Source organism: Mobula birostris, chromosome 28 (assembly GCF_030028105.1).
Source record: "Mobula birostris isolate sMobBir1 chromosome 28, sMobBir1.hap1, whole genome shotgun sequence".
NCBI lineage: Eukaryota > Metazoa > Chordata > Chondrichthyes > Myliobatiformes > Myliobatidae > Mobula > Mobula birostris.
In genome coordinates this window covers 6,585,107-6,610,908 of record NC_092397.1, presented here as the reverse complement: position 1 = coordinate 6,610,908, position 25,802 = coordinate 6,585,107, and the positions used below count along the sequence as shown (strand labels likewise).

At 47.2% G+C, this 25,802-nt stretch overlaps 1 protein-coding gene across 5 annotated transcripts; it reads right to left on the bottom strand.

The window, feature by feature from the left end:
* Positions 1-292: 292 nt before the first annotated feature.
* sf1 (splicing factor 1) lies at positions 293-25,403 on the bottom strand. 5 transcript variants are annotated; one of them, XM_072245608.1, is made up of 12 exons: positions 25,169-25,403; positions 22,474-22,605; positions 19,027-19,102; positions 12,632-12,784; positions 11,293-11,382; positions 9,869-10,052; positions 8,793-8,908; positions 8,096-8,203; positions 7,223-7,403; positions 4,504-4,723; positions 2,840-3,041; positions 633-1,996 (listed from the first exon to the last, which is right to left on the bottom strand). In XM_072245608.1, exons 1-12 carry the CDS (start codon positions 25,227-25,229, stop codon positions 1,600-1,602), a joined length of 1,920 nt encoding a protein of 639 aa, XP_072101709.1. In that variant the 5' UTR covers positions 25,230-25,403; the 3' UTR covers positions 633-1,599. The 5 variants fall into 5 exon arrangements, with proteins under 5 accessions (XP_072101713.1, XP_072101709.1, XP_072101710.1 ...); XM_072245609.1 differs by having other exon boundaries at positions 2,844-3,041; XM_072245612.1 differs by lacking the exon at positions 2,840-3,041 and having other exon boundaries at positions 293-727; positions 25,169-25,397.
* Positions 25,404-25,802: the final 399 nt, after the last annotated feature.

Here is a 25,802-nt window from a genome sequence, read left to right as displayed (position 1 = left end):
TGAATCAGCAGCTTGTGTCCATTACTCAATAAGGAACTGCCAACCAAAGCTCCAACAAACCTCTCTGTAACTTCCAGTTTGTAGCCCTCTCTTCCACACCCCCCCGCCTTACTCTGCCCCTTTCCTTTCCAAAACATCTTGGTTATTCCCCTCCATAGATGCCTCCTGACATGCTGAGTTCCTCCAGCATTTTGTGTGTGTTATTGTAGAGGTAACAATAGCCATTTCCCGAGAATGCAAGAGAAAATATACACAAGAGACCAGGCCATGAAGGGCACAAGAATTGACAAACTGTAAGAAAACACAGGAGTTTATTTTGCTAATCTTCCTCTGTTTAAATGCTTCACATTGAGACAGAGCACAAGGGAACAAACTGTGGAAGTGCTCCAGGCTTCCAACCTTGAGCCAAAATAAAAAGTTTTACACACCATTCCTGCGAGAACATTTTACAGAGCGAAACCCCCAAGACAACAGTCGACAGCTTAAAGGGATAACCCCACCCCCCAGGTCTGGCAGGGACGAGGTCCTGGAGAACGGGAGTAGAGCAGAGCAGGAGGCAACCGAGGTAGCGACGGCTGCACCAACGGCCCACGGATTCTCTGGTTCAGGATCTGGCAGGGAGCAAGAGGCCCCATCCACCTTCTCGCAGCAGGAGGGTGCTTGATAATTCTGAATTTGGGGTTTGGGGGAAGGCACAGACCTCTTCCTCCTCCTCGTATATCTCTTGCTTGTAGCACCAAAGATCAGGTGAGAGGATGGGGGGGGGACGAGGAACACCAGGAAAGATCATTGGTTGGCGTAACAACAACAAAAAGAAAAACAACCCCCCCACCACTGTGCAACATTTACTAGCGTTACGCATTTCGAAACAAGCCACTGCCGGGAGCCCCCCGGGGAGCCCAGCGCAAGTTACCAATATGGTGCTCACACTGGAAACACCCGGAAAGCCACTTTGCAAGTGGAACTTTCTAATTTCTGAACTGGTTATTGTACCATGGAGAGAACCAGTGATACTGCTGCCTTTAACTATACAAATTCTTGATCCTTGTTTTCCCCCTCCCCTCCCCAAACAACCAGTTTATAGTGGGCATTGGTTCAACCGGAGGCAGCTTCCTCCAGTAGATGCTGAGCCTGTTAACCGCCAGAACGCTGATGCAGCTTCTGGAAGATTCAGGAATGCACAAGACACAGGCACTCGCACGCACGCAAGCCCTCAGTAAAAGGGAAAAGGAGGGGGTAAAGGGGAGGGGAAGAGTGAGAGCAGTTCCCTCTGACCCCTTCGCCCGCATCTTCTGACTGATCATGAGCCGGCCGCTGGTAACAGTTCAGAGACTCGGTGTATTTATGAGAAACTGCTTGCAGCGTTACCATCCTCCCTCTCGCTCCACCCCCCTCAACGACAACCAACTGCACTCCCGCACTTCCCCGAGCCGGACACAATGGCGGGCTCTCTGTCCGCTCGAGACACAGAGGCCGCTCTCTAGCATTTACAGTTGTGCCTATTTGTTTTTGTTCTAAAATCTTAAAAAAAATTCCACAAAAAGCGTGTCTTGGCGAGTTCCTGCGTCAGTCATGACACCGGCTTTAGAGTGAATGTCCTTATCTGTACATGTTTCGAGGGTACGGGTTATTAAGGAAGGGGTCTTTTAAGTCTGGGGAGGGGGAGGGGGCGGAGCAGGGGGCATTCCAAAGGGGGGCATTGCCGGGACGCCTACCCCCATCATCACAAAGTTGCCGGGGTCGATGGGGGGAGGGGGTGGGGGAGCGTACATCATACCGGCCGTGCCGGGTGGGGGAGGGGGTGGTGGAGGTGGGGCTCCGGGGGGGAGGGGAGGCTGGACCCCAGGGGGAGGGGGAACCATAGAAGGGGCGGCAGGCATCGGTGGAGGAGGGGCCGCACTGGAGGCCGGCGTGGGCTGGGCCTGAGGCGGCTGCTGCTGCTGCTGCTGCTGCCATGGAGGGACTGTCGCCGCAGTAGTCGTCGTGGTGTTGGTATCTGCAAGAGAAGCAAGAGAGGCACAGAGGCAGTCACTTGGAAAGTGAGTGCTACGCACAAACTGGGCATTCAGCTCCAGGACAGGCCTGTTACTGAGGCAGGGTGATCCCGCCTGCACGGAGTCTGACGAGCGGCTGAGCGGAGCTGCCCGGGAGCTCCTCACAGGGTGCGTGCGGCCCAGGGCCGGCACCGGGGAGGGCGGCTGATTCAGTCGGGGGTCAGCATGGAGTTCGCCAAGCTGAAGCACAGGGGACAGAGAGAAGAGGCGGAGGCTGAAACTGGGACAAGCAGAGACAAGAGCAAGGAGTGGCGGGGGGGTGGGGAGAAGTGCAAAAGGGAGGGAGCTAGACAACTAGACAGACAGAGAGAGCGAGCTAGACAACTAGGCAGAGGCACAGGGACGGCGCTCAACAGCTGGACGGAGACACAGAGAGGGAGCTCGTCAACTAGGCAGAGACACGGAGGGAGCTAGACAACTAGACAGACATAGGGAGGGAGCTGGACAACTAGGCAGAGACACAGGGAGGGAACTAAACAACTGGACAGAGACACGGAGGGAACTAGATATCTAGGCAGAGACACAGGGAGGGAACTAGACAGCTGGACGGAGACACAGAAAGGGAGCTAGACAACTAGGCAAAGACACAGGGACAGAGCTGGACAGCTGGACGACTGGACAGAGACACAGGGACGGAGCTGGACAACTAGACAGAGAGAGCAAGCGAGCCAGCGTGATTTGAGAGTGAACGATTCTTTTGATTTACCAACAGGACACTGTCCATTAACAAGCATTTACTGAAGGCTTTCCAAAATAACAAACAAAGTGTAGAAATGCATCCTTACTCACTCTGTTGCCAGGGTAAGGGTGCGCTGGAGGCCATGCTGCTGCTGGGAGGTGGCGGCGGTGGCTGCTGCTGCTGCTGTGGCTGCGGCTGCGGCTGCGGCTGCTGCCAAGGGGGGATGGGGCCGGTGGGCGGGGGCGGAGGCTGGCTGGCTGGCGGTGGGGGTGGTGGAGGCATCATCCCCATCGGATGGGGCATCATGTCTGTCACAGAAACAGAAAGGAGGTTGTGATGAGGTGGACGCGGAGGCTTCGCTTGCAAACAGACACGACAAGGAGTCGCCTGTACAAAAATAAAGTCACTGGGTCACAGTCTCAGAAGGCCCTCAGCGCAGAAATGACTGGCAACTTTTTTACTTTTTAAAAAGAAAGGGGCGGTGGGGGCAGGGTGTGGAATACGAGTTTACTTCTCGCTATGTTAGCTTTGCCTGGTGTCTGACTGCCTGCGAGGGGAGATGTGGTCATGGAGCTGGTGACCCACGTTGTCGGCAGAGGTGGTAGGGGTGGGGCAGGGGGTGAGGAGAGGCAGTCCTGCCCTTCCACCGTGTTGATGAAGGGAACCACAGCCCATGCAGTTGAAGTACAAACCACACCAGCCTCCGCCCACCCAGCGCCGCAACACCTCCCACCCCACCCCTCCGCCGAAATACTCCTTGGCTGTTCAGTTCCACCACCCCCAGTGGGAGCCACACCATGGGGCCGTGGGCTGTTACATTCACAGCAGAGACTTGCGGGAAAAGTGTGCTTTTATAAAACGGGAAGCGAGGCGGGACGGTGGACGGGGGAGATGGCGAGCCGATCTTGTGCAGTGCAGCAGCAGGTTTGAGGGGCCAACTGACCGACCCGTGATTAAATTTATTACATTTTCTCACCCCAATCTTGGAGTGAAGAAGTTCCTCCTGAATTCAGGCCCCGATTTATCCAGGACCACTTACATTGCCAGCTCATACTTTTGGTTTTGCCTTAACGACTGACCAGATCCTTTCATGATTTTAAAAGATCTGCCTGTTCACCTCTTCGCCCTTTCCTGTTCTAGCCTGCTCAGCCTTCCCCGTCAGGTTCAAACCTCTCAATTGTGGCCACGTCATTGCAAATCCGTACAGTGCCTGTGTCTTGGTTCCAGGTTAGAACTGTTCAGTGCTCCCCACACCACGTCAAGCAGCACAACTCACAGCCACAGCAACACGGTTTGCCGCTGAGACCCGCCGTATCACCTCCTGCCCTGACCCCCCCACACACACACGCACGCTCAAATCTCCTCTCTCGAAGCTACACATCACCCAACTGCTTGCCCGTCCTCTCTCCCGCTGCTGGAGGAGTCTTGCTCATGAAAGCTGTACCACGCAGGGTACCAACATTATCCACGCCAATTGCCTCCGCTGCCCATTACACAAAGGCGAGAGGATGGCAGCAAGCAGTTATCAGTGTGTCAGTTTTGTTATTAGTTTTACGTTTATTGACCGAGTTGCACAGTATGCTCGTTTTATTTGCATTATTTAAGTGACAGCAGCCTCGTCCTTTGAACCACCTTGGTCAAAGGCTCCAGTGCTGACTCGGAAAAAAAAACCCACCAACCACCCCTCCCAGAGTAATCACCTTTCCCACCCCCGCCTGGGCCCTCTGAACACGGCCCAGGACGCACGCAGCCAAGGAGGTTCACACTTACTCATAGGTGGGTGCACGGGCGGGTGACCCTGGTTCATCGGAGGTGGCGGCGGCTGCATCCAAGGTGGCGGAGGCCCGTTGGGGTTGTGCGGGATCGGGTGTCCGCTCATGCTGGGCATCGGGGGCGGGAAGCCAGGGTGCGGCCCTCCTGGGCCACCGTGCATCCCGTGGTAAGGTCTGGTGCTGTCTGAGGGGCCCGAGTTCATCCACGGAGGTCTGCTCTGTAAAACGGGAGAGAAGGACGTCACCCTCTGGCCCACCCCCGCATCGCAGGCTGGTAGTCACGTCCAGCTAACTCATTTCAGCCTCGGGTAGTCAGCTACGATTCCCAGTGTGTGCAGGCCTGCCAGCTTCACCCCATCCCTCCCAACCCTCCCGCTCGGCTCAGAATGCACAACATTCAATAGGAGCCACTCCACGTTAAAGCAGTGACAAGTATCAACATGGTGACGGAGGACCACCATAAAATCATATAGTTTTGCCACTCTAGTGAGATGGAATAAGAGCAGAGAAGTTGGAGTCAGATTCACAATGGCAACTACTTCATGTTCATCTGCGGAAACAGCCTTACTTCTACCTTTCGTGTCTTTCTTTTCCCTTTTCAGGGGGGCTGGGGTTCTGAAGACCCTGACCTGGAGTTACACTCAGACTTTGGCGGCACCCACTCCTGGGGGCTCACTTTTCCATATCCCAAGGACGTGGCCTGGAAGAGGAGCACGACTTCAGGGTTCCGAGGTCCTGCGGCCCTATGGATGGGCTGATTCTAGGCCTGGGCCGCTGATAAGACGTCGCGGGAGAAAACGGAACATAGGGAACAGCGGATCTGCTGTCAGAGCCCGTGTACTTGGCGAATCGTGCGCTCTCTCTAGTTGGAGGGGGAATGATTGATGCAGCTCCTCCGGGCAGAGAACTTGGAGAAAACTGGCACGACAGACCTTTAACGCCGTCTACAGTGAGTTGTTTTCATGCGTCTCCCCTCTCGCTGTGAAAGGGATACCTCTTTTTCCTTTTATTAGGGAGAGCGAGCGAGCCTGTGGTATGTCAAGTTATTGGGGGAAAGATTAGCCTTGTTCTGCAGATTATGGTCTTTCACAGGGGCTTTGCTATTGCTTGCTTGGTGTGTGGAGGGGGCTGATGCTTTTTTGTGGAAGTGGGTAGGGTCGTTGCGGTCCTGCTGCTTGTGTGTGTGTGTGTGTGTGTGTGTGTGTGTGTGTGTGTGTGTGTGGGGGGGGGGGGGAACTAATGTTTTCATGGATACCTGCGAAGAACAAGAATTTCAGGATGTATATTGCATACATTCCTCTGATATTAAATGGAATGACTGAACTACTGATTTGCAAGAATGGTGACAGGACTCAAGGGCCTGAGCTACTGGAAGAGTTCGGGCAGACTTGGACTATTTTTCCTGGGAGTGTGTGGATCTGAGAGGTGGCATATATAGGAGAACGTGCAGAATTTTTTTTTAAACCATAAGAGTTAGAAGCAGAATTAGGCCATTCGCCCCACCGAATCTGCTTTGCCATTCCATCACAGTCAACTTCCTTTCCAAGGAAAAGAAACCAAAAACTAGAGGCTACAGGCGGAGAGGAAAAAGATTTAAAACAGACGCAAGAGGCAACTTCTTCACGCAGAGGGTGGCGCATACCTGGAACGAGCTGCCAGGGAACCGTAATAACATTCAGAAGGCATTTGGAAGCTATGTGGATAGGGAAGGTTTAGTGGGTTATGGGCCAAAGTGGGTGTCTGGGTCAGCATGGACCAGTTGAGCTGGAGGGCCCCCCTTCCCCGCTTTTGTGCTATGAGACCATCGTCACAGGCCTTACGGTAGGCGACTGGACTCCTGGGTACGTGGGCTGCTTGTCTCTAAGCAACAGGCTGCACTCCCTCTAAGCTGGGCATGCACACGCACCTTTTGCAACTACTGCACAACGGAATTCAAACCGCACACAAAAGGTTGTCACCCTCTGCCTCGTTGGCATGTGAAGTATATCTCACCATCGTAGAGTCACGTTTCCTTATCCGGTTTCTGATGCGGACGGTGCTGAACTAGCTTATTTAGACCATTTTTATTGAAGAAATTATTCAGTGTGTATATTGTCACAGGGCAAAAAAAAAGTCACACAAGGTTTTTTGCGCACACTGGTCAGAGGGAATTAGAGGGAACCAGAGGGAACATTGGCTCTCGGGTACGTGGGCTGTTTGTCACTGGGCTCATTGTGCACCCAGAATGACTGATAATCTAGACCATACTTTGGAAACAGGACCACATAAAGATTACAATTCATAAATTACAATGAGTGGGTAAGAACAAGCAAAGGAAATGAGGGATAGAGAACAGTGAGGTTCCCCTTGCACTAAAAAGGGTCATCTCTAAGATGGGGTTGAGGTTTTAAAAACATAAAACAGTACAGTACTGTATCCTTCAGCCCACAATGTAATACTAACCCTTTCTCCTACTCTAAGATCAATCTCACCCTTCCCTTCCACATAGCCCTCCATTTTGCCATCACCCACGTACCCAAGTGTCCTTTATCCACCTACCTTTATAATGACCCCTAGTAGGGTGTTTTATGCCCCCACCCCCCACCACTCTCTGTTAAAGACCACTCCTCCCCATATTTTCCTCCAATTACCCATGTCCCCTTTTATTATCCAAGAGGAGGAGAAATGGGAAAGGTAATGATACCATACACCAAGGAGAAGGAAATGCTGGGACTCACTGGAATCTGTGGCTGGGTGTTACTGGGGACTGTGGTGCGCGGGACGCTGGGCTGTGAGGTACTTGGATGTCCCACTGATGTCGACGATGTCGGAACCGGTGCTTCTCCCAGTTCAGCCATTAACGAAAGATACTCCTTGTCCATCCGCGCCTTGTCTTGAGCTGACTGTGGGTCACCTGGCCTGTGGAAGGCCAGCAAGAAGAGACAAGGTAACTAGCCGCCAAATGGAGGCTATTCTGTTCACAATACTAATGCAACAAATCACTCTACAACCTCCCCACCTCAACTCTCAATCAATGTTCAACCTTCACAAAATGGGAGGTGCACACCATAGAAATCTTGTATCTTTACCTTCTGTAGGGGCGTCTGAGTTGTCCAGGGAGGGCCTACTTTGAGCAGCTCCCCACTCAACTCTCACCGGTGGACTGAAGTAGCTGTTTACATGTGATATCGGCTCCGTCCCAGTACAACACTTTGAAAGGTGGGCTAAACCAGGTGAGGGGAGCTGGCGGGTCTCATAACCCGGAGAGGTGGGGACATGCCTGACCTAGCATGTACAATCAGCTCCAACGACCAGGAAGGTCGTTTTGTAATGCTGCGTGGAGAAAAGGACATGACCAGACACAGAAGACGTCACAGTCGCCCTTCGCAACTAAGGAAGACCCCAGTTACGACTAATCGTACCAGTGACCCAGATTTCCAAAGTCAAGAGAGTGAACTTGCCCCAGTGCGACGGCTTTCCCACTTTTAAAAACTCAACAGCACCTGCTTCCTGTCATTGTTGGACAGGACAGACAAGCAACACCATCTGTAACACCAGCATAAAACCACCACCCCCCCAGTTTCCGCGAGCTCAGAGCAGCAGTTACTGACCTGGAAAACTTGCAGTCAGATGCAATGTGTCCAGCCCCACCGCACTTTGTACACAACGTTGTGTTGGTGATGCTTCGGGGCTCTGTGCTCTGCCAGGGCCGCAGGATCCTGCTCAGGAAAACAGGAAGCACATTGAAGTTGCTGTCTCAGCTTGGAAGACACAAACCCAGGAGCTCACACAGACAGCACAGATCCCTCACTCTGTTACAACCACTTCCCTATAGGCTTGGTGCGATAGTTAAGATGAATCTGAGGGGGAAGCTCCTTCACTCGGAGGGTGGAGCGAGCTGTCAGTGGGAGCGGGTGCGGGTTCAATGCCAATGTTTAAGACAAGTTTGGATATGTACATGGATGGCAGAGGTAGAGACAGCTATGGTTCAGGTGCAGGTCGATGGGACTAGGCAGAGTAACAGTTTAGCACAGAATAAATGGGCCAAAGGGCCTGTTTCCAAGCAGCAGTCCTCTAGGCTCCATGACCTTCTCCCCAGGCTTTGAGGTACCTGTTAGAAGTGAGTGTTTTTCAAAAAACGAAAATGGAGTCTGTCTCAATATGCTGCGGAGCATAAAGATAGTGAACAGAGATAGTGCTGCTGATGCCGAGAATAGAAGCAGATAGGCCATTTGGCCCATTAAGTCTGCTTCATCATTATCCCCCTCTCACCGTAATTGCTAACTACATCTATGTAGAAAGCGGTACCTGTTGTCGTCCTCCCGCAGGGTGCCATTGAGTCGAGCCAGCTCCCTCAGCTGCATCTTCCGCAGGTCATTCTGGTCCTCGGGAGTTTCAATCCCCTGCTTCAGGATACCTCGGATCTGCACAGAAACGAGCAACAGCTTCAGTCACGGCCGCAGCCTTCCCTACGCCAGCCGGCTGGCACATTACCGTGATGCCAGGCATATCCAAGAGCAAAAGATGGACGAACTAAAGACAGGAATTGTGGTTGGCGTGGACAAGAGGACTCATGTCAATTTCATCATTCTAACTTTTTGTGCACCTTCAGCAAGTTGACTGTGACCCCAAGCTCCAGAATTCTCTTGGGAACTCCTCCATCTCTTTCAGTGTGCTTCACACGATTTTAGTCACTTTCCTAATGAGTCCTTGTAGACGTTCTGAACCATGTTAAAAGATTATCTTTGTCACACGTACATCGAACCATTCTACTTTAATTTTCGAACACAGGTTGCAGTTTGAACAAGAGAATGGCTGTACGTCAAAGAAAACCAACTCTGACCTTTCACTGCAAATCCTGTTTATCAAATAGAGGGTCATCGCCCCCTGTTTAGAGCAGTGACCCAGAAACCCTAATCCAGTGGTTGGAATTTAAGCTACCCAGCCCGGTGTGTTCAGAGATAGGAATGCCCTCTTGCAACCAAATCCACAACCAGCTGCTTTACCGTCACTTTAGCGAATGCAGCACTGAGCCTTGTTCCCTTTTACGCCTTGTGGCGCATCAGGTGGCATTTTTTGGCCATTTCCTTAGCACTTGTTTGTTCTCTTCTTACGAGGCCGGGCTGCTAGCTCAACGCTCAACCTAGCATGGATGGAAAGCACGGCAAGGAGTCGGCCTGTTTCGAACCTGGGACCATTCTCACCCAAGTCTGGTGCTGATGCCACTACACCACCGGGCACTACTGATTACCAGCCCTTGACCTATGTTGTAAAAAGGGCCATAATGAAGGAACAGATTCCTAAAGATGTATCCAATCACCCAGTGGGCTCTCATCTCTGGTTGCATGTGGATAAGCAGGCAAGGGAAAAAGGGGGTGCTTTACCTGTTCCACTGCCTTCTTCACATTCTCCATGGTGTTTGCTGTGACCAGCGCGTGCAGTGGCTCGTCTTCGCCGGGGAGCATCTGTCCGTCTTTCCGCCCCACCTTCCCTTCCTTCACTGAGCCTTTCCCTCGGATCATGATCTTGGCGTTGCATTCCTTCTCAATATTTTTCAACGTGTTGCCCCTGAAAGAGAGAGAGAGGGCTCAGAAACAAACCAGGACACCCAGGCCTAGGCATACTACGCTACAACATGCGTAAAGTGTTTAGGCTTGAAGAGGGAAAGCAATGTCACCTGCACGGTGGGAAGTTCAAAGCTGCAAGTGCCTCAGGGCCAGAACTCTTTGCCCAAGACAAGGTTTTAGTTGGCTCAATCAGGATGAGGCTATAATACAAGCTAGTGCTGAAGAGGGCCCGAAAGATCGTTGAGGGCCTGAGTCACCCTGACCACACACTGTTGCAGCTGCTGCCATCAGGGAAACGGTACCGCAGCATAAATGCCAGGACCAACAAGCTCTGGGACAGCTTCTTCCACCAGGCCATCAGACTGATTAACTCACTGACACAACTGTACTTCTGTTATATTGTACATACTATCTATTATAAATTACTATAAATTGCACATTGCACATTTAGATGGAGACATAACGTAAAGATTTTTATTCCTCAGGTTTATAAATGTTGCCCGACGCCGGCCCCCTAGACCTGAGTCGATGTAGTAGTATTAGTAGTAGTTATAAATGATGTAAGAAATAGTCAATTAAATTATATGGGGAAAGGCTAAACCACCTTATTGCCGGGGCAACGCACACACAAAATGCAGGAGGAGCCCAGCAGGTCAGGCAGCATCAATGGAGAGGAACAAAGAGTCAACGTTTCAGGCCAAGTACTGATGAAGAGGATCTGCCTGAAACGTCGACTGTTTATTTGTCTCCATGAACACTGCCTGACCTGCTGAGTTTCTCCAGCATTTTGTGCGCATTGCTCTAGATTTCCAGCATCTGCAGAATCTCTATTGCTGGGATTTCTAATAACAGGAGTCAGCCATCTCCTAGAGCCTTGGTTACACTTCAAACAACATCACCACAACCCGGCGAGCTGCTCAATTGTCACCTTGGTGTCCACAACAGCAACTACATTTCCAAAAGATGAGATCACTCTTTGTCTGCAACATCCCCCTTGACCTTACTGCCATGGGTGACTCCAGCAGGAGCTAAGCTCCAGATAGCATTACTCCCGGGACCTCAGCAATTCACATGCATCTCCACCACGCCAAGGTGGCGAGTCTCGGGGTGCACAGGTAGCACCCATACCTCACAACCCACAGCTCGGCACTTCTATATACAACACAGAAGATCAATCAGCCCATTACACCACAAGGGTGTACTCATCCCGGGTGAAGAGGAGACCAAGGGGAGCTCCTTACCTGGGTCCAATCAGTAATCCGACGAAGTTGATCTCTGGGTACTCGTCCTGAGGTATCATCACTTTGTCGCTTACACGTGTGGCCGGTGGCCTGTGGAAAGTAAAACGGAGTGCAACTTAAACCCAGCACACAAAAGCTGCTGCTGCAGCAAGCAGGTCTGTGGGATCAGGATGGCAGGTTGCAGTTATGGGTCAGACTGTCCATCTATCCACACATTCATGTGCTGATTTGATACCTGGCCCGGAGTCACCATCTTTAATCTTAAATTGGAGCAGGGTGGGCCACTCAGCCCCTCAAGCTGATCCTAACATTCAATGTGATAATGCACAGCTATGCATCAAAGATTAGCTTGTGAACTACGCCCCTTGCCTCAACAACCAACACTTACAGTCCAAGGCTGTAAGGCTGGGGGCAGCCTGCAAGTACCAGCACGCTTTGGGTGGCAACAGAACATGCTAACCCTAACATCTTTGGAATATCGGAGGAAACCAGAGCACCCACAGGAAACCCACGTGACTACAGGGAGAACATTAAAAACTCCCTACATACCGCAGCAGAATTGAACCCAGGGCGCTGGCACTGGTCCTAGTACCAATAGTCACGCCAGCCGCTTCAGGGTTATTCCGAACAAGGTAGGAACTGCACCTTTTTCTGGGCATTTCAAACAAGGGGTGATATGGAGCATTTAGCAAACCCAGGCAGTGAGACGACAACAGTTTCATTCAATTAATTCCAGTTTGTTAAGGGACAGTTCAAGATCTCGTTCCCCCCACCCCCCCTGCAATTTGTTATTTATTTAGGATATAGCTGGGTAACAGACCCTCCCAGCTCATCAAGACCACACCACCCAGTTATACCCATGTGTCCAATTCCCCTACGAACCAGTACATCTTCAGGATGCCGGAGGAAGCCCATGCGGAATCGGGGAGAATGCGCGGCTGGAATCGAACAGGGGCTACCGGTGCTGCTAATGCGGTACATTAAACTGCTATGCTAGGATCCAAACTCATTTGCAAAGAGCAGTGGCTGGTTAAACACACCTGCTCACCAATAAACAAGTGTTGCTTGGCATCTTTATGGGCTTGTGTTCCTTTCAGAATGACTCAGGCAATGCATTCACCACCCTTTCTCACATTCAGTTCCACACGGGACCTTTCTGATTTTCCCTGCTCTCCTAAAGAACCTTTGGCTTTAGATCATTGGAGGAACATTTTAAATTTATAATGGACTTCTTAAATGCACATTCTTTGTACCTCATCCACGTATCCATCCTCAAACTGCTACTCATAACCCACGCAGTTAGGAGGGTGAGTGCACCTACTAAATGATTTTAACGTACTTGTAGTCCGCTGGGGGTTTGAAATCAGGATTCAGGGCAATCATCTCCTGAATAAGATTGTGTCTCTCCTCCTCCAACTTCTTCCGAGTTCGGAACTCACGTGTGTTCAGCCTCTTGCCCTCACTGTTGTAAATGGGCTCAGGAGAGGGAGACCTGTGCAGGAAATCACAAACTTGTCACGTTCGCCTCACTAGTTACCGGCTCACCTTAGTAGCTCTATTGCATCTTTTAATTAAGAACACCTCGCCTGCATTTTCCTAGTTCACTGAGACACCTTATTCTCAAAAGTGTGTTACCATGGCTATAGCAATTGATTGGAGGCGTCGAGATGAGGCAAGTTGTTAACCTGAGCTGATTATGGCTCCTGAACAGTTAATCTGGTTAGCGTCACTGTCTGCACTTGGAACACAATTAACAGTCAGTGGTCCCGCCTTTCACTGAAGAGGCAGTAGCTAGGTTAGCTAGTCATTTGGAAGTGTGCTAAGGCTGTGAACAGGGATTTAATGAGACAGTTTTAGGAAAATATCAAATAACATTTTACACTATAGAACAAGCTTGAGGTCACGTGAGCACTCAGGGCCAGCCCTCTTGTTGACTAAGCAGACTGCATTCAATCAGAAAAATACCATCTAGTCCCCCACCCAGACAAACAAGTTCTGTATATCCCGAGACTTGACCCACCCGTGCACAACTGTGACAGCAACAGAGCAAAGTGGAACTGGGCTTAGCAACTTTGGAGATGCTCTGAACTGGACAAATCCTTTGCTCATTCCAGTGACCGATCTTCTAGTTTCATTGCCTGTGAGAGTTAAGGAAAGCACACGTGAAGAGCAGTGCTCTCCAGAACCCTTCAATCATGCATCCTAACTGAGGGGTGGACCTGACCAGTTTTGGTGAGGTGTCGCTGCCTCAGCTATTTAAGAGGCATAAACAGGTCAAGAATCTTCCAAGGGTCTGTGGCACAAACCCAGAGACAAAGCATGCAACATGCCAGTACCCACTGTAACTAAGGTTCAAGTCTCATTAGTCTATAAAATGGAGAACTTGTTAAAAGTAAATCCAACCGCAGAGAGAAAACGCCAAAGGCTTTAAACGCATCAACCCAAATAACGGGTACATGGAGATAACATTTTCAAGACACGGGCTGAGGAGTCCCAATAGGAATATTCTCAGGTGGCACGGCTGCACTCTATGCAGAGGAGCAAAGCCCAGACCGCAAAGGCATTTGCCTTCGACGAATAAACAATAACAATATCCTACACGAACCACTCAATGCATCGCAACGAGGATTCCTACACTCTACATCTGCCACTGGCACAGTTTCTGTGCGAGTATGACCCCCAACACGTTGTGTTGTCCCACTGAATGTCTTCTGAACTTTGAACACAGACTCAGTCAACAAGAGGTGCTTTCCCTCCCAGCCCCTACAAGGAAAGGGGATTTTGGAAACTGCTTTACCACACAGCTCATTAATTGTAAAAGCGTGTTCTTTCTTATTCTATGGTGACGTTGTAAGATTGTACTTTCAGTTATCATCTTACAAACCTTTTGAGCAAAAAAAAAACATTAACCTGCATAGAACTCAAGGTAAGTTATGCACTAAAAAGATTTGTGGGAGGGTTGGGGTGGGAGAAGATGGGGGGGTGGGAGCTGTCTGGTGGTTGGTACCAACGGCAGTTAATCAAGATAGAATGGCCTTTTTCCGGTTTCTTCAGATGTCGAATGTAGCTCTCCTGCACCTACTGAGCTAAAGCTGCTACTTCTGTGATCGGTACTAAAGAGACGTGTTAAGCCTTACTGGCAGTCCCAGGCTGCTCTCTGGCCCCTCTTTTTCTTTTGTTTGTTTTGTATAGAAGTAAATGAAGAAAAAAATGGTCAGGAAAAGCTCAGCTTCTCTCCAAACCATGAATTGCAGGTTGGGTCCCACGCAGTGCACCTGTAAACCCTGCTATTAGTTTGTCTAAATATAAATTTTAAAAGTTTTGTTTTAGAAAGGAGTCAAAGGGGGATTTTGGTTAAAAGGAAATCAGGGGTTTGTAGGTCAATATACGCAGAATTAAACATTTCATTCTTATAAACACAGGCCTCGTCGTTGCTAGGGTTGCAACAAGTCTTATAAGATTAATCTGAACACATACGATATCCAAATGGAAGATGGGGAGTTTCGAAATGGAATCAGTATTTCAGTTGTTCATATCCATTTGACACAAGGAATCAATCAGAAAAAATTGGGAATTCAATCATACCTTTGGTGAGCATGCAAGCAGAATGAACCTGCTGCGATCCACATCGTTACAACCCTAGGAACTCGGAGGCACATTTCTCAATACTAGTTAACAGTTACTTTGGCTAATTAGACACCATGTGCTGAAGGACAAATACTTTCACAAGCCAGCCTGTGCAGCTTCAGCCCACAGAATCCAAACATGCTTTTAAAGGATTGAGACCACCTAATTACTAGTTGGACAGCAGCGACATAATGCAGAACAGAAAATGTAACCAGTCTGCCCTGTGCTGCAAACAGCCAATAGAAAGCAACTGGTCCTGCAGCCATTTCTGTCCTCTGTTCCTCTTACTCACTTGTCTGATCTGACAGGATAGCAAACACAAGTCCCAATTAAAACTAAAGGCCTCATCTTGGTGCTCTCGAATTTAAATTAAAAGCCAGGTAGTTTTAAATCCAATAAAAACACAAGTAATTACTCTATAAAGAATTAAACCCATAATCACCAAATTAAAGCTGTTGACAGGGAACTGCACACAAGATTTGAGGTGATTTGTCTCTATTGACCCCTTGGCACCTAATGGTGGCCTCTTAATGTGTGAGCACTAATGAAGTGGTGTGGGTGTGGCTCCTTTCTTACTACAGAACAAATCCTAGTCAGTTTCTCAACTAATCCCGTCAGGCAGCTGTACCATTTCGATCATGGGTGATTTATTCATATCACTCAATTTTCACCTTGAATAGATTCCACCTCCTTTACTCTCTAGGGTGGCACTCCATTCTCATCTCATTTCACTATAACTTGTCAGTCTCTTTCACACATGCTCCAACCCCAATATTACATTTATCCAAACTGCTTCTGTTAGTTACACAATCCCTTCCCACGCCAATATCCGTGCCCCAACCCTTGTGTTCATACTATCCAGAAATCCACATTACAGACCTCATCTGTCACACCCTCAAAGGACAATAGTAAGTGTGTAAAAACACAACTTCCCTTTCATAAAACATTAACTCTGCTTGATTTTGGTTAAGAAATACCCTAAGTACAGACGTTACCTGGCCTATTGCCCCTCACAGTTTGTCTTGATGTTACAGTTGCTATTTCTGCAGAATTTTGATAAGATTACAAACAATGCATTCATATTTTCTGCAGTACTGCACTGAAATCACAGCAAGCAGACCATCAGGCGCAGTTTGCTGCTACATTTAACTCTACTGATAGAAATCACTTTTAAGTGTACAAGATCTGTTACACAATTTACAGGTAGAGGAATTGAAAATAGCTGTAGAAAAGCATGGTAAGGGAATTCAAAGGCCATTTGCCTCCCTCAGATCTCTAGCAAAGACAAGCATCAGTCATTGAAGTTGGTTAATGAACTTTAGAACGGAGACGAGGAGCAATTTCTTTAGTCAGAGGGCGGTGAACTGTGGAATTCATTGCTGGAGAGGCAATAACATTGGGTATATTTAAAGTGGCGGTGGCGGCCATCCAGGGTTATGGGGAGAATGCAGAGAATTTGGGTTGAGAGGGAAAATACATGGTGGAATAGCAAAGACTCAACGGGGCAGATAGCCCAATACTGCTCCTATGTCCCTGCCTACCTCTGACCCCTCACCTACTATTGTTAGCAGAAAAGGAAATAATTATTAAGAACTTTTAACCTTTCTCCATTTCCTATGAACAATTCTATGCAGTGACATTCCATTTTCTGCACTACGGCTCAATGTCACCTGCATCTCCAGGCAATTAAAGCTTTTATAATTAAAAAATAAATTCTGGATTGTCGAATTCCAGCCAGGTCTTACACTCCAGTGCATCAGCCTATCACTTCAAGGATGGATCCTAAAGCTCCACGATGCCCAAGCTGCCATAGAATAGTTTGAAGCTCACCGTTTCCTGACCCTCCCGTGCAATGATAAAGGCTCCCAACCAATTACCCTGCACCTGCCACCTCCCAGAAGTGAAAAAAAAACCTTTCTGGTGCATTACTACTGCAAGTGTTTGCCTCGAGGGTGCTGGATCTGTACTATTGAACATGTGCTCAGCTGGCTGTCCCAGCAGCTGAGTTTTTCATCAAATGAGTCGCTATTTCCAACACTAGTATCTAAATGTTTGGCTGACAGGACCAGTGGATTTCCTGATCAAGTGGAACATTTTCGACTATCGGCATGCAGATACAAAAGCAAGTTTCTCCTCTCATCATTACAATAAAAATAAAAGCTTGTTACTCAGTAAATACTTATTTACAGTTTTAACAATTACTGAAAGACAGCTGTGGTCACCTCCTAATGTCACCATTAAAAAAAAGGCAGCAAACCGAAAGTATTCTAAATAAAAAAATTTCAGCAGGTTAAAAAGGTCAACCAAAACCAGCACCTTAAACTGTTCAAACTGAAAGAATGTAACTATGGGATTCAAATTGTGACGTAATTATTAAATGGAAAATAAAACAGTTAAATAAGCAATGGAGCATATTAAAAAAGAATATTGGTTACAAAGAGCATTTAAAGGTCCCAATGTAAACTCCTGGCAACCATGCACCAATGTAGAACACTTGTATTAAGATGGTTTTACGGTCACTAAACACAGTAAAAGCTAATTCCAGGAGAAAACAGAATTGTTAAGAGGGTGACCTTAAATTTTAGTCAAGCTAAATCAGTACGGTTAGGGGTGGCTTAGGGGTGGGATAAAGAGATGGGCAAGGACACAATAAAACAGTCACTTCAAAATTTCTCTCCCGTACACCCTCACGATTACCATTCCCAGGGCAAGCCAGCAGGAATAGGCAGGCCACATCACTGATTTAAAAAGCCACACGCTTCCTAGTCTATGTGGGAAGATCTTAGATAATTTGTGCTAGCAGGCAAGCAACAGAGTACTGCTTTGTAACCACACCAGTCTTGTCTACAATATACATTAGTTTATAAAGAGATCCCCTCTCCCTCCTGTGATGGAATTAAGAGCAGTTCACATTAGCCTGTTGAACAAGACTCCAGTAATGTTAAGAAATGGCCCATGAGCAAGGCACCATACCGCACTCCACCCTAAGAGTTACCTCAGTAATAGTTAAGACTTGCTCTGTTCAGCACTAAAATCATTTACTGTTGCAAGATCACATCAACTTGTGCTCTGGAAATAGCAGGTGCAAAAATGTTTAATCGCAATAGGTTTTAACCAATTCATTGCAAACTTCATGGCAAAAGTGCTTCAAGCGAATTTGAGGCAAGCTGCCCAACTGGACCTGATATGTTTAAAGCACAGATGCAGTTAACAGCCATTCAGGGCAGCTTGTCTGTCATATTCATGACCAACCTGGAAGTAGTGGGATTCTTGAAATGAACAGCAAAAATATACTGGACACGACGAATCTTCTGACAAATAAAAATGAACCAACCCAGATAAATCAAACAATGGGCTTCCAAATTCCAAAAGATTGCAAAGATAGCCTGAATTATTTTCATCTTTTCAAGCTTTTCAGAGCAAGGACAAGTCGAGTACTGCTGAAACACATTTCCTTCCTCGTGCATTTTGAGCATCAGAAGAAAGAGGGGCCACTTGTTAAAAGCAAAGCAGGCACAGCAAGAAGGCCTGCCATGGTTGAAGTGAAAGAACTCTGACCTGGATCAAGAGGTAGCTGGATAGAGCAAGGCTGAGATGGACTGGGTGGGGGGTGAAAAGACATTGGATCTAATCTGCCACAAGCCTGGCAATGGAGGTAATTGGCTGACATTACACCTCTCTGCGAAGCTGTGAAGCCTTCACGTTAACCACAGCAGGAATGAAATTCAAGGGCACATTGATCAAAGTTTTGCCACTACCGCCAGCAGTTACTGACAAGATGTTCCCAGACCTTCATTCTTATACTTATAACATTAACTCACTGCCTTACTTCTTAACTATCCTTCATCAGAAAAACAAAAAATATGAATTTAGACCACAGCTGTCCCCTATCCAACTTAAGTTAATATGGTTTAACTTCAAGAGATTAAAAAAAAAGTAATAAAGGTGACCATTTCCATTCCTGTACTGAAAATAGCGTCAGATAAAGGATACCACAATTGTGAGATTAGCAATTCCAATAAAACCACATCACACATTTCTTATGCGATGACACCAAGTATTGAAAAGGAAAATTGTTACTGTCAGCTGGTTTAAAACTTTCCCAACCTGTCCTCAGGGTTTGGGGGGATACCAAGGTCTCCGGTACGCAGTTTGCGAGTCAGGTCTTCAATCTGTAGTTGCACTGGAAGAAACCAGGTTAGGAAAAAAAAGGACGGAAAAGAAAAGTTACATAAATTCTCAAATCGTTATCAACACACAGCACGGAGCTTGGAGACAGTGCAATGAACGTTTCAACAGCATGAATATTAGTCAAAAAAATTAAAATCAAGAAATGAGGCATTTCATTAACATTGAACAGAGGCTTGGCCCAAGTTGCAACACAATCCTAATATGGATACCATTAAAACACGAGCTCTGTAATTGTGTCAAAGGAAAACATTATCATTACAACTAGTAAATATTAGGGTTGCCACAATATGAAAAAAAACATTAAATTAAAAAGCTCAATTTAAGTCAGCAGCTTTAGTGCTCTTTCAGGGCTGGAAGAATTGATTAATTTAAAGTCACCAGCCTTTTTCTTAATCCAATCAAGGGAAGCCAATTTCAACTCTTTTACATTTTTAGCAGGACTTCTCCAACAAGCTCAGCAATAAACATTCACAAACCTCAAACAGAACCATTTCTGTATCAGAGAAGATTTTCCAAACATAATTGGAACAGGCTGGAAGTTGGCAGATGACTTGTAGGCCAATCCAGATTCCAGACTAGCAATCTAGTCCGAGTTCAGGGGCCATGTGATTCGTCCAGCCCTGTCGATGTTAACATCTGGCCATGGAACTCTATTGGGCCCAATTTCAAGTCCGGGTACAGATGGACATATCCGATTTATTAGGGAGAATGAATTGATCAAAGTAACAAGTTGTAACAGATTTAACAGGTTAAATCTGCAAGCTGAGCACAGTTGAGACAGACAAAATAATCAAAACCCTACAGAGAATACAATGTATTTTCCTATGGGGTGCTGGGAGGAGAGGGAAGGGGGCGACAGGGCAAGAAAGAAGGTGGAAAAGAGTATTACAAGCCCAAATAATGAAGTCTTTGTCATGAAGTGCTGAAATTTGCAGTTTCTTGTTTTCAATCCAGTAAGGAGCAACAGCCCCGTACAACACAGCTTAGTGTGAAGAACTCATTTCACCTCAGCTTTGGCTGGACAGTGCTAAATGGCTGGATAACAAGATCAATTCATTGCTGTTACACAAATCCTCACACGGAGAGGAACTGCTCGTTGCAAAATCCTTTCCTACTGCACGTAAAAACCTGTCAATAGAGGTACGCATTATGGGACACAGCAAGGGCAAGAGTCTGCAAACGTAAGGTAACACAGAAATGGTTTTCTGAGAAACTAGGCGTCTGGGGCAGGGATTCTCAACCCTTTTTTATTCTATTGGGAACGCCTGCTCTAGGGTCAGTAAATCTGCAGATGAGAAGAAAAATGGTATTCTGGAGCCTCATTCTATTCTCTTCAATAACTTGTTCAGTTACTGTCTGCACCTAGAATTATTATCCGGCACCCTAGCCTGGTGGTCATCAATTACCCAAAACTTATTTTCTTTTCAGTATAAATTGCTTTGCTAAATCTGTTGTTATCTTCCAGACAGTTAAACATCAACACTTCAAGTAAACTAAACCACTCAGGATATGATCCACAATTTTCCACTAAACCCCCTTAGCCATCTGACTGAGCTGGAGTGCACCACAAATTAAACACCTGGCTACAAACACTCCCTGGTTTAAGGACAAAAATAGAAGGCCCACTCCTGCTCCAAATCTGTAACCTGGCTGCTCTTACAACATTGGGAAACGAAACAAAAGGAAAAACAAAATCCCTCAAGTGAATGCAAGGGGACTTGCTGAACTTGAACTGCAGTAGGCAGCAGTCACATTATAATCAGCTTGCTCCCAGGAACATAAACTTTTCTTTCTTCATGTGTGATACTTGCATACAAACAGTAGATGACCTTCAACTGCTGGCCATGTTACTGTCAAGACAGGAAACAACCAGACTTCTTAAGGAAGAGGAAATTGTCGTTTCCTGATATAACTTCATTAAAGATATCACCAGCCTCCTGATCTTTGTCACCTCACTGGTACACAAGTACACAACATACTTGAATGTACAATATAAACAGGAACCAACACAGAAATGTGCCACAAACCACAGCCGGGGAACAGCGCAAACATCAAGCAACAACACCCATAGGGCAACACACAGAAGCAGATGGGACAACTTTTTCCACAGGCTGAACTTACAACACCTGCTGGTGTTGTAAACTTTTATCTTTCTGCCACTAGATAGGGCTCCACAAGATGGCTGACTCAGGGTTTAGTTACAAGGCAGGACACTGAGCAAGCTTAATCAATGCCTCTCCTGATATGCCAATTAGCATACAATCCAATCAAGCCCATGACAGCTAATTAGGAATTGCATCTGTTCGATAGTACATCATGAAAATTATAGACAATGTGCAACTACAGAAAAATACATACAAAGCAGAAACAATCAGCACCATTTCAATCTTCAAGCTTTACGAATCTACTCATCAATTTTTGAAATTGTACTCCTGGCAACATGAAATTTTCTACCAAAGTGGAAATATAATGTTAAGTCAGACGACGACCTTTGCTTATTAACTAACTAATGCTTGATGGACTCTCAACTCCGATCCTGGTTTTGTCTGCTCAGCCAGAAATAAAGGTCCCTGTGCAAGCAGAAACAAATGCACACGAAACAATAACCAAATGCAAGGCTGATCAATGTTTTTCAATGGCAATAAAATTGAAGAGACATGAAGGAAGGCGAGGGGAATGGAAAACATTAACACAATTAAGAAAAATTCAATAAACATTTGGAGTTTTTGTGAAACACTGACTGATTTACTTGGCCAAGTACACACGTTACAGCAATGTACCTGTAGGTACAGAATTCAAAAGTTGCAGATTAACATGACTTGCCGCTGCGTTTTGCACATTTCTTTTCAGCAGCACAGTTCTGGATTTTACCTTCCCAGGAGCCGCACTGTTCCGACATGCATGCAGATCAACCTGCCCTGGCAGGTACACGGGCTACACGTTAAACAGCTCAGAAATGCCCTCGCCAAGTTTTGGGCAAGACGTAATTTGTAATTGTAGGACAGAATGTGAGCATCTCATACACCCACCACATTTAAGTTTACTGAGCCGATCCAAACAGAACATTGCACAGAATCCAGCCTCATTTACAAAGTTATATTAAAAATGTCTGTAAATGCAGAAGCCATGAGCGTAAAGATGAGAAGGCAAATGTTCAATAAACGTATAGTTCACCAAGATATAACTAATTATTGTGGCACCCCCAATATATTCAATAACTTTAAGAGATTACAATAAACATATCGGCAACTATAAAGTTTTGCACATGAACATTGCGAAACATGCCCGTCCAAGATGTTGCTAATTTCCTTTTCCCTATGACGCGTACTGTTTATCAGAAGTGATGTTGATGGGTATTCTTACCGATATAAGCTCGCTCCTGCTCACGGGTAAGGCCTGGTGGAATCACAGTCGGCATTCCAGGAATCACTGTCTTTTGATCAGATGTCTCATTGCTCCAGCGACTTCTCTTCCTCCTCTTCTGCCCAAAGTCATCTTAAAAAGGGACATATGAAAAAATGGATCAGAAAAACGACCTGGCAATCACTGACAGAATAGTTGGCATCATCTTCACTGCTTCCTCTCAACAAGATGTGATGTCAGCTATAACTTGCAAAGTCAGGAATAACCTAGCTAAATTCTCCAAGTACGATGGCTAGATAAATATTAAAAAAGTAAATCAACTAAGCTTTTTTTTGGGCCCAAGATGCCTTCAATACAATTAAAAAGATGTTCTTGCCATTACTGAGAGTTTCCTGCCTGTTTAAACCAAGCAGAATCTAATTCGCCCATGAGGTCATGCACAATTCCACACTCCCAAGACTCGAATTGCTTAAAATTGAAAGTTTTCAAACAACGATACAATAAAAAGGTCTCGGCCATAAACATGTATCCAACTGTCTCTTGGCAAACTTCAACAGACGTGTGGTGGAAAGTGTGCTGACTGGCTATATTACAGCCTGGTACAGGAGCAGTAATACCTTTCAGTGGAAAATCCTACAAAATATAGTAGATCCAACCCTGTACATGCCCTCCCAACCAATCAGCACATCTACATGAAACGTTGCCACGGAAAAGCAGCAGCTATCATCAAAGATCCTTGCCTAGGCCATGCCCGTATCTCACTGCTGTCACCAGGAAGAAGGTACAGGTCCCTCAGGACTCGCATCACCACTCACTCCAAGGATGCTTCATCTTGTTACTTCACGTTCTCATTATTTATTGCCATTCATTTCTACTTACATTTGCACAGTCTGTTGTTCATTGATCCTGTTTACAGTTACTGTTCTATAGATTTGCTGAGTATGCCCACAGAAAAGGAATCCCAGGGTTGTATGTGGTGACATGTATGTACTCTTAACAAATTTTACTTTGAACTGAAAAATTGTTTCCAACATTTCAAAACTTAAAATCTCAGAGCATTAATTCCTAAAATGAACTCTTGATTCACCACCCTTCCCGCAGTATGAAATATTGATGATGCAATAACTTGACTTGCAGACAAAATTCTGTATAAACATTTCACAATACTTAGCAAACTGGAAGAGACAGTGGTCACAAGATTTCCTGCTCCTTCACATCTGAAAGAAGTTGTGAGACTACAGTTGCAATAACTTTAGCTACTGAATAGGGAACGAAGCAAGCACAAGCACATAACCTGGATTTGTCCGTAGCTCTGGAACATGGTTGCTACCAGAGCATTTCAGGATGTATATTGTATACACTTCTCTGACATTAAATTCAACCTTTGAACCTTGGCTGGCCACAACAGGGAATTCAGATTGCCACATCACAAAACCATAATGAGGCAATGGTGCATCCAAGGATAACATCACATTACAAGGTTCTAACACATTACGAAAGGAAGAAGTTGAGGAAATGCAGTGGAGGGACAACCTAACTATTACCATCATTAATGCAAGGAATGCTTCCAGATATGGGCACGATCAAGGATGTAAGACAGCTGTAAGGAATTCAGAACTCTGTCTTTAGTGGTGAGGATGCTATGGGTTTCTATCTAAGTAAGATAGAAAGGTATATCAGTGAGGCTACACGACAAATATCTGAATACAGAATGGAGGTGGCTCAGGTGGAGAGGAAACACTAGCATGCTGGAAAGTCCAGTTATATCCCAAACACCCAGTACAACCCTCCAAAGTTCCCAATTCACAAAGACATCTTAAAGACTGCACATTCAGACTTGCATTTTATCAACCCACACCTTCCCCTAATCTCACCCCCCGCCAGATCTCACCCTCAACTCCCCCTCCATCAGATATCACCCCCAGTAAAATATAACCCCCAACCTCCCCCCCGAGTCAGATATCACCCCCAACATTCCCTCCAGCCAAATCTCACCCCAACCCGATATCACACCCAACAAGATAAAATTCCCAAACCCCCCCCCCGGTCAGACATCACCCCCAAGATATAATCCCCAATCCCACACCCCCCAGCCAGATAGAATTACGACCCCTCCCCACCCCGGTCAGATCTAATCCTCAACCCTCGCCACCCCCCGCCAGATTTCATTTTAACAGCTTCATTTTAACTAGAAAATATCTGGGGGGGAGTCACAATGGGAAGGACGCGAGACCGATTTAAGGCAGGCTTTGGCATTTAACCAGTTCTGAGGAGACGAGTGGGGGCCTAGTGGACGGGCTCGATCCACGGCCTTTCCTGGCCCCCATGACGATCGGGGGGGGGGAGGCCATCGGTCAACCAGAGAAAAAAAAGCTGATTATAACCGACTCCCCCCTCCCCAAGCGGCCAAGGGTGCGATAGAGGAGGCAGGGTCGAGGGGAATAGGCAGCCCGGCCCCATTATTGAAGATGAGGGGAATCTGATTATTAACTGGCGTCGCCGTCTCATCATGGCGGCCAGAAAAAGACAGATGGCGGCTATGGGCGGGACAAACACCGCTCGCCAACCCTGATTGGTGGAACGCACGTCACTCAAAAGCGACACAGCCCCCGGTTGGCCAGTGTCGCTATCACTCATGCGGCGGGAGGAGGAACCGAGAGGGAGAGGAAAAAAAAGGCTTCGAAGCACCCCCCACCTCGCTCGCGCGGCGCCTGACCGAACGAAGACATCATGTAGAAACGGCTCGGCTCCTCCATCGGTGAGTCGAGTCGTCGTCCTGCCTGCACCGACGGCGCGAGTTCCGGGGACCGCGAATCACCGCGACGGTGCCCAGTGATCGGAGCACGTTTGTCCGCCTCGGCCTTCTCCTCACTGCGCCTCCTGCATCTTGGCGCCCCCGCGCACGTCAGAATAGAACTGCGTCTGCGCACTCCGGTTCCCTCTGCATCAACACCCACTCACCTTCCGCTCATTGGTCAAAGGGGGAGAAAGTCGGTTCCCGCAGCGGATTGGCTACTGCGCACGTCGGTCAAACTCTAGACCTATGCGGCCAGCCTGTGGCCATACCCCTTCTCTCCCATTGGCTAGGTCTGCTGCCGGTCACTCAATTTTCCATGACGTCAGTGAAATTCACCCCGCCCCAACACCTTCCTTCCGCATTCATTGGTTTCGGCCGGTTCTCTGCCTGATACGTTCATTCCCTCAATCGTCGATTTTCTATTGGCCTATACATCCGTCCCTCACCGCAGCCGCCAATGAAAGGACGAGATCCTCAAAGCAGAGGGACGGCCCTATTTAACTAGGTCATGATCATTATGGTATTTAATTAG